The sequence below is a fragment of the Rhipicephalus sanguineus genome, chromosome 1 (assembly GCF_013339695.2).
Source record: "Rhipicephalus sanguineus isolate Rsan-2018 chromosome 1, BIME_Rsan_1.4, whole genome shotgun sequence".
NCBI classification, from domain to species: Eukaryota; Metazoa; Arthropoda; class Arachnida; order Ixodida; family Ixodidae; genus Rhipicephalus; species Rhipicephalus sanguineus.
In genome coordinates, this window is record NC_051176.1 from 60,132,452 (window position 1) to 60,146,219 (window position 13,768).

Here is a 13,768-nt window from a genome sequence, read left to right on the forward strand (position 1 = left end):
TCATACTCAGCGTGCTTCTTGGGGATGCTGTATGCAGCCGCGATTTCAGACTTCTTTTTTCTACGTTCGACTGTGTTGCGGAGAACAACCAGGTTATTCCGTTTTACGGCCGCCATTGCGTTGGCAAAGGGAACGGAGAAACGAACGGCGACCCCGCACGACGGGCGCGACGACGAGGAACACGCGATGACAAACGGTATACACTCTGCGCGGCGCCCTCCTGACCACACCCCTCCCGATGCATGCGGGAAGGTCCCCTTCCATGAAGAAAAGCCAACTTCTTGGGGCGTTTCGCAGTGCCCGATGTTCGATATATAAAGTTTTCCGGTTATTTTTGTTTGATGTAGCCGTATGCACTGTCGTTAAAGCATTGTCGTATTCGATATATAAATCATAATTCGATTTACCCAAGTCCGATATAGTGGGGTTTGACTTTATGTACTATTGGTGTAGGGTAGAAGTGCCAGCCACCATTCCTCCCCTTGCCAAAAAAAAGAGATTCTGGCTACGCCCCTGTCACACGCTGTAATAGCGCTGTTTGTCAGCCGCCTGGGCTCAAGGCTGCGCAGCACGTCCCTTGCCTAGGTCCACCTGTGTTGTCTATTGTTTTCTCGGCTGAGCGCAGCTTCGCTTAGACCTGACTCCGACAGTCCGTGGCATATCCATAATTACATAGCCAATGGGAACCTCGGTAAAATAAACGAGCGAAGAAAGCGCAGGTACGCAGCCCTTGTTACGCCAGCGTCGTCATCCTGTGAAGTCGACAGTGAAGTCGCCACAGTCGTCTTCACTGTCGCGATTCCGTTGCCGTCATACAGCTACAGCCGTCGTACGCTACCATCTACCCATTGGCGTCCACAGTGATACCGACGTACCGCCGTCATGAATCACCATTATCGTGAGTTCGGGGGGTTTAGCAACACTGGAGCTACGAAATACGCCGTTATGGAAGACCCCAGCGTATTACTGATGTGGTTTCTCAGCGTAATGAAAAAAAACGCAAGAAACGACCACTAAAAATGAAAAGCTTTAAAAAAATCCTAGGCCCAAGCAAGCAAAAAATTACACCATCACCCGCTAAAGAGGACCATGAGGCGATGCGAAGATGGAGCACTTGCACGATCGCGTTCCGTTGGCGTTCGTTGGGCATGCTACCGACCTCGCGTCGTGGAACGCGAAGAGGAACACTACGCGCGTCGTGTCTTCCCTCTAGCCTGGCCGTTAATTCTCAGAGGGTGAGCGGGGAACGCGGTCGACAGGCGCGCGAGAGGGAGGCAGCGTAGGAGAGGAGAGAGAGGGGCAGGGGACGCGCATGCGCTGGCGCTCATCGCGGCGTTGCGCAGGAGAGAATTTCGGCATGCCGAGTCCGCATTTCAGAGGAGTCAACCGAAGCAAGCGCTGGACAACGCGCGCAGCGCTCTACCCGCTTGAAGGAGAGGGGATTAGTGGAGGAGAGTAGCGCATGCGCCGCGAGAGCAGAAGCGAGAACGCAGGAGAAGCGCAAGCAGGTGCTGGGAGATAAGTGGAGAGAGTAACGCGCGGCTGTTGGAGAGAGGGAAGGAGGAGAGTTGCGCATGCGTAGTGTGAGTGCGGACGCCCAGGCCAAGGCCTCGGGACATACCCTCGAGCAAGAGATGCTTCGCATCTAAAATCCTGCGCTAATGTCGTTCTTGTGTAGGTCTTGGCGCAGTTCTAAATCCTGCGCTTAATGCAGCTCCACTAAAGTGAAACCTGGGGAAGTGCGTAGCACGGGAAACCCAGCGATTTCCTTTGCCATGAGGAGGAGGTGGAGGAGAAATAAACTTTATTGATAAGAAATGGGAGTGGATCGCGCTTGTCGAGGCGGTGGCGCCCTCTCTTGCTCGGCGCGGATATCAGCCGGTTATTTCAGAAGCGTTTTTCGCGACTTTAGGTATAAATTATTGCGATTAATTCTCAGTTGTTTCTGCAGTTTATATTATTTTAAGCCTTGTTAGCTTATTTTGTACTGGTTTTGAGCATTTGTAGCGTTGTTTTAGACCTGTATTTACAACTGCGTGACCATGCGACATGAGACGGTGGATGGACAAGCCGGACCCCTAAAGTGCTCCGCAGTTAAACTACAAGACGTGTCGGTTTTCAACATACACCTAAATGTCGGTACACCAGTATTCTTCCCCCACCGAAAGGCGTCACGGAATTCGCCCCGCAGCCTTGTCCCCAGGACAATGCAGCAGGTCATTGTTAATGTGAAGGCTTTATATGCACCATGAAGCGAAAAATCCGGTGTCCGTCCGGGTCATGTTATAATGAACGTCGAAAAGTTTGCTACACTTTGCTATCGCATTCAATGCGATTACGGAGACTTACCGTCGTATACTAGAGCGTCTATTCACTAAACCTGGACTCGAAAATGTTGACGGCAGCGTCGCCCCTAGGCTGAAGTGGTCACTGCGTATGAGCGATAACCGGCAGCAACGCTTGAAAATCGCCACGTAATTTTTAATCAGGCGGTGGTGCTGTGATCAACCCTGTCGTAGTATGCCTCGATGTGTCCGCCCCCCGCACGAAACGCGCATCAAGGCACCCTACCCTGTCGAGTGAAGAACGAACTTCAATGTCGAGGCTGATTTGAGAATACGGGGGTTAGGTGCCTCTGCCAGTTTTTGACGTCGGCCACATCGCCACATAAGCTATTCGGCTATTTTGACAATCATCTGCGATGGTTTGCATGACAATACTTTGTCCTTGTTCACCTTCAACTGTGGCTCACACCCACTGTGGGGGATTGGCCAAGAATTGAGTGGTTTGATAAAATGTTATAGTAATTTAGAATACGACGTTGAAGCACTTCGTTTTCCTCCGTTCATTCATCGGTGATGACGTCGCTGGTGTGCTCTGTGCAGCAGGGGGCACGGGCCGTTTCATACCCCGCGCCAGCAACGGTTTCAATTGGCTCAGTGCGGAAGTGCGCCTTTCGTCCTGACTTTGCATAAGACGCAAAGCTGCCGCCAGTGCCAGCGAGCTGCTCCGAAACAGGTAGGCTTCACTGACATGGCGGAGAGCCGTCTCAGTAGCTCCGACGCTAAACAAGTCGCAGAAGGGGCTAGGGCGTCATGAGCCACGCATAAATTCCGTTCCGGGCCGCCGCCACTCGGTGCTGCCACTTCATTCGCAGTCGTCGAGAGGCAAGGAACAGCGCGATGCAGGGTCGCCGATCGTCGCGTAAACTACGCGTCGTGCGACGCCAAGAATCGCCGCCCGACGAGGTTGTTCCGGTGAGAGAGGGTAGGAGGCAGTCGCGGGTGCTACGCGTCATCCCTGTTGGACCAACACCGCCGTCTCGGCAACTCATCCGCGTCATCGAAGATTCGCCGTCAGAGTCCTCCGGGCAAGCAGTGCACATCGTGCAGAAGAAGGCTTCGAAGCGCACCTCGCTAGAGGCTGACCACGGCACCGGCGGGAGCGCGGAGCGGTCGTCATCCTCAGAGACAGAGCAGCCGACCGTCCGCGTCTACCGACGGCACTCAGAGCCAGCGCCCCAAGTTAGCGTGATCAGCGAAAGGGAGGTCTCCACGAGCGAGGACGAAAAACATGTGTACCTGGTCAAGAGAGACGAGTCCGACAGTGAAACGCAGATAAGAATCACTGGGGAAGAGAAACAGTCGACTACTAAAGCCGTCATCGTGCGCCAAAATTCACCACCACCGGTCAAGCTGAAGGTGTTCAAGGAAGCCGCGCCCCCGCAACAGACCTTTCACGTGCACCAAAAGGAGCCTCCGCCTCCGCCCAGGCTGCGAATCATCAAGGAGCCTCCCGATCCCCCAAAGACATTTCACGTTCATCAGAAAGAACCTCCTGAGCCAGCTCAGCTGCACCTTATCCGTGAACCCGCGGAACCTCCGCAAACGTTTCACGTTCATCAGAAAGAACCTCCTGAGCCAGCTCAGCTACACCTAATCCGTGAACCCGCGGAACCTCCGCAAACGTTTCACGTTCACCAAAAGGAACCTCCGGCGCCTGCGCAACTGCACCTTATAAAGGAGCCACCGGGACCGCCTCAGACGTTCCACATCCACCAAAAAGAGCCGGCCAGCCCACCGCAGCTGCACCTGATTCGCGAACCTGCCGGGCCACCGCAGACCTTCCATATTCACCAGAAGGAACCTCCGGCGCCGCCACAGATCCATGTCATCAAGCAACCGTGTCCTCCTCCGATGCCCGTGCACATCATACAAAGGGAGCCTGCGCCACCCCCAGAGATCCATATCATTAAGCAACCTGCGCCGCCACCACAGACGTTCCACGTAATTCAGAAGGAGCCAGCCCCGCCCCCGCAACTGCACATCGTCAAGCAGGCCGCGCCGGTGCCGCCCCCTGTACACGTCGTGCAAAAGGAACCCGCACCACCGCCGCAATTGCACCTCGTCAAGGAACCACCTCCTCCAGCGCAAACATTCCACGTGCGCCAGAAGGAACCAGCCCCGCCCGCTCAGCTGCACATCATCAAGGAGCCGGCGGGGCCTCCCCAGACTTTCCACGTGCACCAAAAAGAGCCCGCGCCTCCGCCTGAGCTGCACCTCATCAAGGAGCCCGCGGGGCCTCCTCAGACGTTCCACGTGCACCAGAAAGAGCCCGCGCCTCCGCCTGAACTGCACGTCATCAAGGAACCCGCTGAACCCCCTCCAACGTTCCACGTGCACCAAAAAGAGCCCACGCCTCCGCCTGAACTGCACGTCATCAAGGAACCCGCTGGACCCCCTCCGACGTTCCACGTGCACCAAAAAGAGCCCACGCTTCCGCCTGAACTGCACGTGATCAAGGAACCCGCTGAACCCCCTCCGAAGTTTCACGTACACCAGCAAGAACCCACGCCGCCTCCAGAAGTGCACATCATCAAGGAACCTGCACCTCCGCCTCAAACAGTACACGTGCATCAGCAGGAGCCCACACCGCCTCCCAAAGTTCAGGTTATCAAGGAACCAGCCCCGCCACCGAAAACCATCCACGTGCACGAGAAAGAACCGGCACCGCCGCCTGAGGTACACATAATCAAGGAAGCGGCTCAAGTACAGCAGAAGATTATCGTGCAAGAAGCAGAGACTCCTCCCCCAGAAGTTTGCGTTGTCAAGGAAGCGGCCCCAGCAACGCAAGCAATTCGCGTGCACCAGGAGTCGGCAGCTTCACCGAAGGTGCGCTCTGTTAAGTCGCTCAAGTTGCCCGTCGTCCGAAATGTCCGCGGCCACCAGGAGGATGGGCGGGACTCACCGCCGACCATTCAAGTACGCAAGCAGGAACGGCACAGCTCTGTACGCACCGTTGAGTTGCAGCAGCCGGAAGGACGGCAGTCGCCAGCGCACGTGCGCGTCCTTAGAAACGCGCCGCGGTCGCCGACGCAGTTCGTGCACCTTCGTCACCTCGAGGCATCGTCGTCGAGCTCCGTCACTGAGATAGACGCCAGCGATACGGTCACCAGGGTCTTAAGCTTCCCGCGGCCACACAGCCCACGCGCCGCTGAGGTGAGAAAAAAATTCGAGGCGACCCTAATACTTGACAGGTGCCTGGTAGTGGCGCGTACTCGCACCATGGCGCTCGTATACTCTGGTTAATTCCTTGGGTTAACTTCGTGTTTCGTTGCACTGACAAAGCGGATCTCAGAAGCCACGTAAAAAGGAGCTCGTGGTTGAGACCTGCTCCGCCAGGGTCTCCCAGCTGCTCAAAGGAAAACCGGCTGCTCTTTCAACAAACTCATTCAATTATTATTCATTAATTATCCTGACGGTTAATTCGCCATTATATTGAGTAAACTTATGTTCCGATATCATATGTATCCAATATAACTCTTAACTTGACACACAACTATCGATCTCGCACCAGTTACCAAAAACACATTTCAACTGGTAGCGTTACTTCCATAGAAGCCCATGTATCAAGTAGTTTGCGGCTCGTTGCCACCGTCGCCATCTGCGTATCGCGGCGACAACTAACAGTAAATAAAAAATTTAAAATAAAGTATGACGTCACAACCGGAAGCGTAGTGACGTTGCGCACTTGCACTACATATGGCACGAAATTAAAACTTCTCTTAATTGCGGACCTTTTACATGCTTTTGATAACTACGCGATTTTATTGCTCCTTTATGGCTCTCCAATGGCGTGTGCGAGAGAAAAGGAAGATCAACAAGAAAAATTGGGGAAGCAAGCTTGTTTTACTAGGCAGATAGTGTAGTTGCAATATACATCAAAATGCTTAGTAGATGAATAAATTATGATGCAACGGCTCCCAAGCACGATAGTTCGAAAACACAGGTTTACCAGTCGTGGAAAACCACTGCAGTGAGACAGCTGCCTTCAGAATATCACTTTGTCAACCTTACAATACAGCGTTTCTTCGCATAGCGTGCCGCATTCACCGTCACGAAAGACGAGGATACGCCGGCTGTGCGCCAGTGAAAGCAGTCTGCAGTCACAGGAGCGGTTATCTTAACAGGAGCGTAGCCTGTGGTTGGGTGGGGGTGGGGGGGGGGGGGGGGGGTTCAAGAACCCCAAAAAATTTTCAATTTTGCTTGCATATATACACGCACACATACAAACGCACGCACAAACGTACATAAAGTATAATTGACCACACCCCCCCCCCCGAAAAAAATTTCTGGCTACGCCCCTGGTTATCTACGTGTTCTGTGAGCTAGTTCAGCTCTGAAGTATCACGCCAGTAAACAACATATGAGTAAATAACCTACGCAAGATACGCACGAAACCACCACGCAAAGTGAGCGATGCCTTGTTGACGCGACAGTGCGCCGAACTGAACACAAGCCCAGATAGCAGACTAAAGTAGCAGAATGCCCGCATTCGCCCCCAATGTATGGCGCTCGACCAAAAAAAATTAGGCAATCAACTATTTAGCCAAGTGTCAGATAAACTGTAAAGTAAATTTCTAGTTTACATTGGCATATATAAAATTACGAGTATTCGAATAAAAATTCCACTGAGTTCCTGGTTTTCGTTATTTGTCCCCTCCTCACCTAGTCGCGCTTCGATCGTACGGCGGGCGTTGATGTCTGTGGCGATATGTTTTCGACCACTATTCGCTCCATGTCTCGCGACCGATATAATTTGACCTTGCACATTTTCTGAATATTCGGAAAATCGGATTACTTCCGGTTTTCTGAATCCCCCAGTTGGTCGAGTCCGAAAGGCGACAAAATCAGAAATGAAGTCGAGAGTTTGGCGGAAACCCGCCTGGCCGGGGAAAGACATGGACGAAGGAAACACAGCGCCCACCAAAAGTAAAAGGCTGTTCCGACGCATGACCGACGTCGACGAATGACCAACGCATCACATGCGTCGGTCATGCGCACGGGACAAGAAATGAAATTCTTTTTCCGACAAAACAATAGTCGGCATGCTTATGCAATATTTACCTGCTCAAGGGATCTCAACTGCCTCAATTATGTCTCACGTAATCTGGGATCTGTTTCGCGCCACTATTCGGCACTGATCGAACAGGGGTTTGAGTGGGTCGTTGAAAGGTGTCCACCCATTACGTCATCATAAGCTGCAACAACAACAAAGTATGCCGCTACGTATGTGCGCATATTGCATTACACACCATTGGGTACTTCGCAACTGCACTTGTAGTAGACGCCCTAAGTTCCAAAGGGCTCTTACAGGGCTACTCCTCCAGCTTACGGTGACTGTGCTGCGTGTTCCGCGAAGGTCTCGTTATTTTGCAGATCCAAAAGCTGATATGGCTTTTACAAAGAGTTTTCTTCAAGGTCTGTATTACGATGAACCAGTTAAACATATTCGCTGAAAAGATAACTGATTTCGCTCAATTAGGAACTAATTAGCATGTGTCACCCATATTCACATGGTGATTACCACTGAGGCTGTGTCTCGAAGAATACCGCATTTTTTATTGCCTCAGTAGAACCACCCGGTATATTGACCCTTGCTTTCACTACCGTCGGAAAGACCCAGCTGGTAGTCAGACCTTGTCGAGGGTTCCGTCACTGAACCATCGGTTGCAAGTGCAGGTGCGGCACGTCAGAGCAGACGACGACAGTGACACGGTGGTGTACCTGCGGAATCGCGGCGAGGAGCAATCGTCGTCGGCCACCGGTGGTGGTGGCGGCGACGACGAAGAAGAGGACGAAGGGCAGGTGCAGACCATACGGCTCGTCAGGGAGCAGCCAGCGCGCCGTTCCATACGGGTCATCGACGCCCGGCCGCAGAGTCCCACCAGGTCATCCTACGCCGGACAGTCCCGTTCCACGCCACGCATTAAGAGGCGCTAGAGAGCACCCGATGGAAAGAAAAATTGTTGTGCTACCCAACTTGCGCTGCCACGTCTGCCGTCGCTTGTCGTGCGTTCTTTTGCAGTGTTGTGGGCTCATTGCAATTGCCAATTTTGGTGGCTATGTTTTCCGTTGCTGACGGTGTCTGTCGCAACTACTGCGCATTTTAAGTCGGAGTTACCGCAGGAATCGAAACTCCGTGGTAGTCAACTATCCTACCGCTGAGCCACGCTAGTTTTATTGCAATTATATAGGCGCCACTTGCGCATTTATGCCATCGGCGTCGCCGTGCGGTACAGTATAAAGTCCAAGTTGAGCGATAACACATCGCCCCGCGTGTGGTATGTTTTATGTTTTATGTGCGAGTGAAAGCTTGCAGCCGACGATCGCGGCTCAAACGGAGAGAAAACGCGCCACTGACTCCGTCATGCCAAAAGACCATAGAGGGGGGGGGGGGGGGGGCTGCGTACAGTTACCGGCCGGGCGCGCGGTCGCGCTATCTCGACAGGAATCAGCAGACGGGTGATACCTTTCTACGCGCTCTTTCACCGCTGTTTGCGTAGACAGCGCGAAGGCTTTGCTCGTACCCTTGTTGAAGGAGTTACAGCTGCGTAACAGCCTGTCTAATGAGAAGGGTCACGTGGCAAAATGCCGGCGTGAGGTATAAAAGTACATGAATCGCAAAAACCGCGCGCCTTGTGGCTCCAGGTACGCGACCTGCGCGGTGACTTAATCTTGTAGCGTTCGCGTGAATAAAAATTTTTAGAAAACGGCATTCACACGACTTCGCCTGAAGTCACATGACCACCCGTGCGCCTCGAGGATTCGCAATGCCCACGAACTATAGGTGACGCGCCATGCGATTCAAGATGGCGCCCGGAGGAGGGTCAAACCGTTTGTTAGCATAGGAACACATAGGACGTGCGGACGTACGGCCCGTGTCACTTTCACCGGATGAAGTCATGAGCTGCACTGAAATGGATATGACACCAAAATACTTTCCCAAACCATGGAAAGTGCTAAGCACTCGCCGCCTAATTATTTGCTGCGGTGTGAGTGAGTGAGTGAGTGAATAAACTTTATTAAAAGCCCGGGCGAGGCGGGGGGAAGAGGGGATTAACCGGTTATATTTCAGCTCCGTTACCGTGCATCAACGATGCTTTGCGAAATCCTGTGCGTGCTACATAAAACTGCATGAACTAGAATTGGCGTATGAGCTGAACGGCACTCCGAAGTAGTACGCACCGAGCCTGACTTACAGATTTGCGCAGTAGTAGGCCGCCAGCGAGTAGCGCCATCGCTGCTGCACGGGACCGCACGTTTAAAGGGACACTAAAGGCAAATAACAATTTATGTCAGAGTGAAAGCTCAATGTATGACAACTTCTAAAACGGCAATATTATCAACAGCAGTGCCCTACTTACCGAGAAATTAACCTAAATGTATCACATGATGAGCGCCACGAGTGGGACATTATCGAAGTGATCCCGATGACGTATGAGAGTCTGCTTACAATAAATCACTAGTAATCAGACTAGCAGCAATAAAAAAAGAACTTTCCGTGCATCAAAAGACGTAATAAAATGCTGTTTGTTCGTTTCCGTTTGATTCATGGAAAAAATAACGTCTGTGGCGTTGCCATGGTGAACGGCGCGCGTGGTTCAAAGGTTCCGTTTTCGCAGAACTGCGCTTCGCCCGGCGCCCTGCTTCGCTCACGCGGTCGCGTCTCAGTGGTAGTTTCGGGATCGCGTACTGCCGCGTGTGTTTTGCGCGCTCGTGAAAGTCGCTCTGACAGAAAGTTCGACAAAATGTCACATGCATGTGATATTGCCGGATTGCCGAATGGTGCACAACGCCAGTGCTGCTGTGGGTCCCGCTACTTTCGCTCTGCTGCTACTAGTGTCGGCGGCCGCGCAGTAAAGGCGGGCAACGTTGGGCACGGCAGCAGTGACGTAGGAAAGTCTGATTTCAGGCGGGTGATTTGAAGTGCGCTAACGCGATGCGGACCACTAAAACGCGATTTTATTTCAAAATAAGCACTTCCTTGGCATAAAAGTAGCACTACGAGGTTTCTGGACCGCTATTTCAACAATCAACGTCGACTTAATATTTGCCTTTAGTGTCCCTTTAACGTGGTGATCAGGCACGTAGGCAAGCCCCCCCCCCCCCTGAAATTCGTCCAGCCTTCTATAGGCGATGCGCAAAGCGCCGACGACGCCATCTGCCGCCATGGCTCGGAAGCGCTCGCGGGACCCGGCGAGCAGTGTTCCCGCGAGCGTCTACACGCGAGTGCACGGATGGATGTGTTTTTCATCGTGATTTAACGATTCTGGCGGGTCTCAGCGATGTCGAAAAATACCTGCTGCGTTGTCGGCTGCTCAAACACACACAAAAAATCGCCAGGAACGCACATCTACAGGTTTCCGGTGCTATTTCATGAGCGAAAGCGACGGCGGCGGTGGATTGCGGCTGTACGACGTAGAAGCTAAGCAATCGCGTTTTGTTTACGGCAGTGTTAGAACGATTACCGTGTTTTTATTTCTTCTTTTTTGTCGCTACGTTTTCAGCGAACGCTACTACGTTTACACTTGGTCGCCTCGCCTGCATTGTAGACACTACAATTCACATGAGGTTGTTATTACTGATAAGACGCGATACCTTGGCTCACTTGAAAAACGAATGGCGCGAAGCGCAATGCGAGAGAATGTAGGGCAGGTGACGGCTCCTTTAAAAAAGCGCCGTGGAATCACACGTGTGCTGTACGAAATTGGCTGCATTCTACCTATTGATGGCACTGGAATGCGATCATCGGTGCAGAATGTTCGCTGTGTGCTTCTGCACCGATGATGACAAGCTTATCGTTTATTTTTTCACAAGTTTATCGTGCTGGTTTCAAAGTTTTACCAACGCTGACCCTTCACGTGGCCGACCCTGTGAAATCTATACGCCGGTGCGACAGCGCTCCCTCAAAATCTACTATATCAGCACATGGCACGTAAACGAAGCTACTGTGTCGAGAAAAAAACGTTGGTTCACGCGTCAACGCATGCAGGCGTTAGTGATCGGGACGTTATAAAGAAAGCGGTGTACTTACGATGAGCTCCACTTTGTAGGAGAAGCTTGTTGTCGATTGTCTGTGACAAACACTTGTCGCGTATGGGGACATTGTCCCACACAGCTGTGACATCGGACACATGTCCACTATTGTAAAGTGCGGCTCCTTTGCGCACACTGTTGCCGCAAAAGTAATTATCTGGGACGCGCACAACCGGCGAATCGCACGCGCGCAAATGAGGCGTCTGCTACGCGACCCGCGAGCGGCTCCAACGGCCGCCGCTACGCGGCTTTCAGTGGCGCCCCTATAGGCGCTGCGCATCGCGGATACTTCTTGCCATGGAAAGACTTTCTTTCGAACAATTAGGCATTGGGCCCTCCCCGAAAAAGCATCCTGGCTACGTGCCTGGTGGTGATGGTTTGCGAACATATTACGCCATCGTCGTTACTTGCGCAGTCAGGAACGCGGAGTTACGTCTTCAACGAAACACAAGCATTTAACATCCCATTCAGTAACGCTTCTGTCACAGCCACTTCACTCGCATGTTGCTGTTGACGATCGAAACATGAATATACAATAGAATGCACACGTATGCTTTTCGCAACGTCGAAGAATTCGACGTTGCGAAAAATTCGTCGACCAACAATGCCGTTCGGAAGGTACCGGTTAAGTACAAGAGAAGTTAGCCGAGAGGCGTGGATTGTGGCCGTGGCTGCACGTTCCATCGCTCTAACCATTTCGCTTCGCTGGTCGAGCTCGAGCGTGTTGGCGGCATGCGGCGTTCCATAATATCCACAATAATTGTGCTATATGCAATGCACAAGAAGAACTATGCTTTTATTTCGATCTCGCTCAAGGATATAATACATTAAGTACAATCAAAGTGACTTACGAGCGTGCGTCCCCTCGTGCGTTACTTACATTAACGCACGAGGGCACGTGAAGTGTCACGTCCCCTCGTGCAACGCGCGCCTCGTGAGTTAGCAGCTGATCATTCATCGTCGCTGTCACTCTCGGTGCTTTCACAGTCTTCTACGTCCAGTGAAAAATCCTCGTCGTCAAGATGGTTTCTTTCAACATCACTGCTGAAAGCAATCTGAAAATTTTCCTCCGCCGAACGACTTCGACCACTCCGCGTCACCATGTTTACAATTAGAGAGACATCTGGGCGCCGGAGAACATATTGCTTTCAAACCGGTCAACAAGCAAATCGCTTGCAGTGTGCTGCCACCCATCAACAAACGTACAAAAACAAGCGGTTCAGCACTGGCTGCGAAACCGACACACTGGTGAAGGACGGCGTTGAAAGCGTTCGCTCCACGAAAGGCGTCGAGCAGACGCGTCCACGAATGACTGAAACGTCACTCGCACGCTTTATAACAGCGCTTTCCTGACAAAGGATAGAGGCCCTATTTTAATGTATCGCCAACTTGAGATTGCTCAGTTATAGAAGAGCACATCTCGACCTCCCGCGTACAATGTTATGGGATTCATATTGCACTGCAAGAAACACTGACGAATGCTATATGTTTAGAAGAACAGACTGTTGGGCGAGTTGGTAATGCATTATGTGAAAACTGCGCGAAAAACGTAGACAAAGGGAGAAACGGACGACACAAGCGCATACTAGCAACTGAAAGTTTATTGAAAAAACACAGAATATGAAGAGCAAAGAGACCACGTGTGCAAGGTTAAACAGCAGACAAGAACTACATGTGCGCATCAAGATACGCAATCTCCGCCTCGTGCAACGCCACAGATGGCCTGGCAACACAACTATCTTCAGCTTTGAAGATAAAATGAGCTTCGACGATCTCACGTATAGTACGTTCCTTGTGCCTTGCCAGAACTTTTGTTCCGCTGAAAGTAAAACAATGCCGGTAAAACAGGGTGAGCTTCAACTGCAAATGTCAGACGCAAGGGCGTACCAACTCGTTTTTTGTTTGTAGCAACTTGCCTTTCTTGTTCACTTATTTTTCTTGTATGTCATCATTTGTACAGACCAATTTAAGCTGTACATAATGTCTCTTGTGTGTTCCTATTCTTTGTATATCTATGGTGCCTAATGTAACTAACAAAAATCCAGATCTTCGGTACCCATGCCTTAGCTATTGTCACGTGGTCGTGACGTCGACGAAGACAACAGTCAGCCCGTCCGAGATGAAACTGTTTATTTGGCCGAACTTGTGGCCGAGAAACTGAAAGTCAAACTACAGCAATACACTGATAGCGGCGAACAGAGCGTCCACCATCGATCAACTGACAAGCGGTCAAGCGCGTCGGCTTTTATACAGGCGCTATCGAACTTTCCAGCAATATCGCTGGTGGCGGCGTTATCTCTAGACAAAGCTGGAATATTCGCGTGCGGGGCGCAATCTTAACAAAACGATCTACTACAGTCGCGAAGCTTCTCGAACACTGTTTCGCGGAC

At 51.7% G+C, this 13,768-nt stretch overlaps 1 protein-coding gene across 1 annotated transcript; it reads left to right on the top strand.

Moving 5' to 3' along the window:
- Positions 1-3,182: 3,182 nt before the first annotated feature.
- LOC119391753 (uncharacterized) lies at positions 3,183-8,282 on the top strand. Its single transcript, XM_037659433.1, has 2 exons — positions 3,183-5,498; positions 8,022-8,282. Exons 1-2 carry the CDS (start codon positions 3,183-3,185, stop codon positions 8,280-8,282), a joined length of 2,577 nt encoding a protein of 858 aa, XP_037515361.1.
- The last annotated feature ends 5,486 nt before the right edge of the window (positions 8,283-13,768 follow it).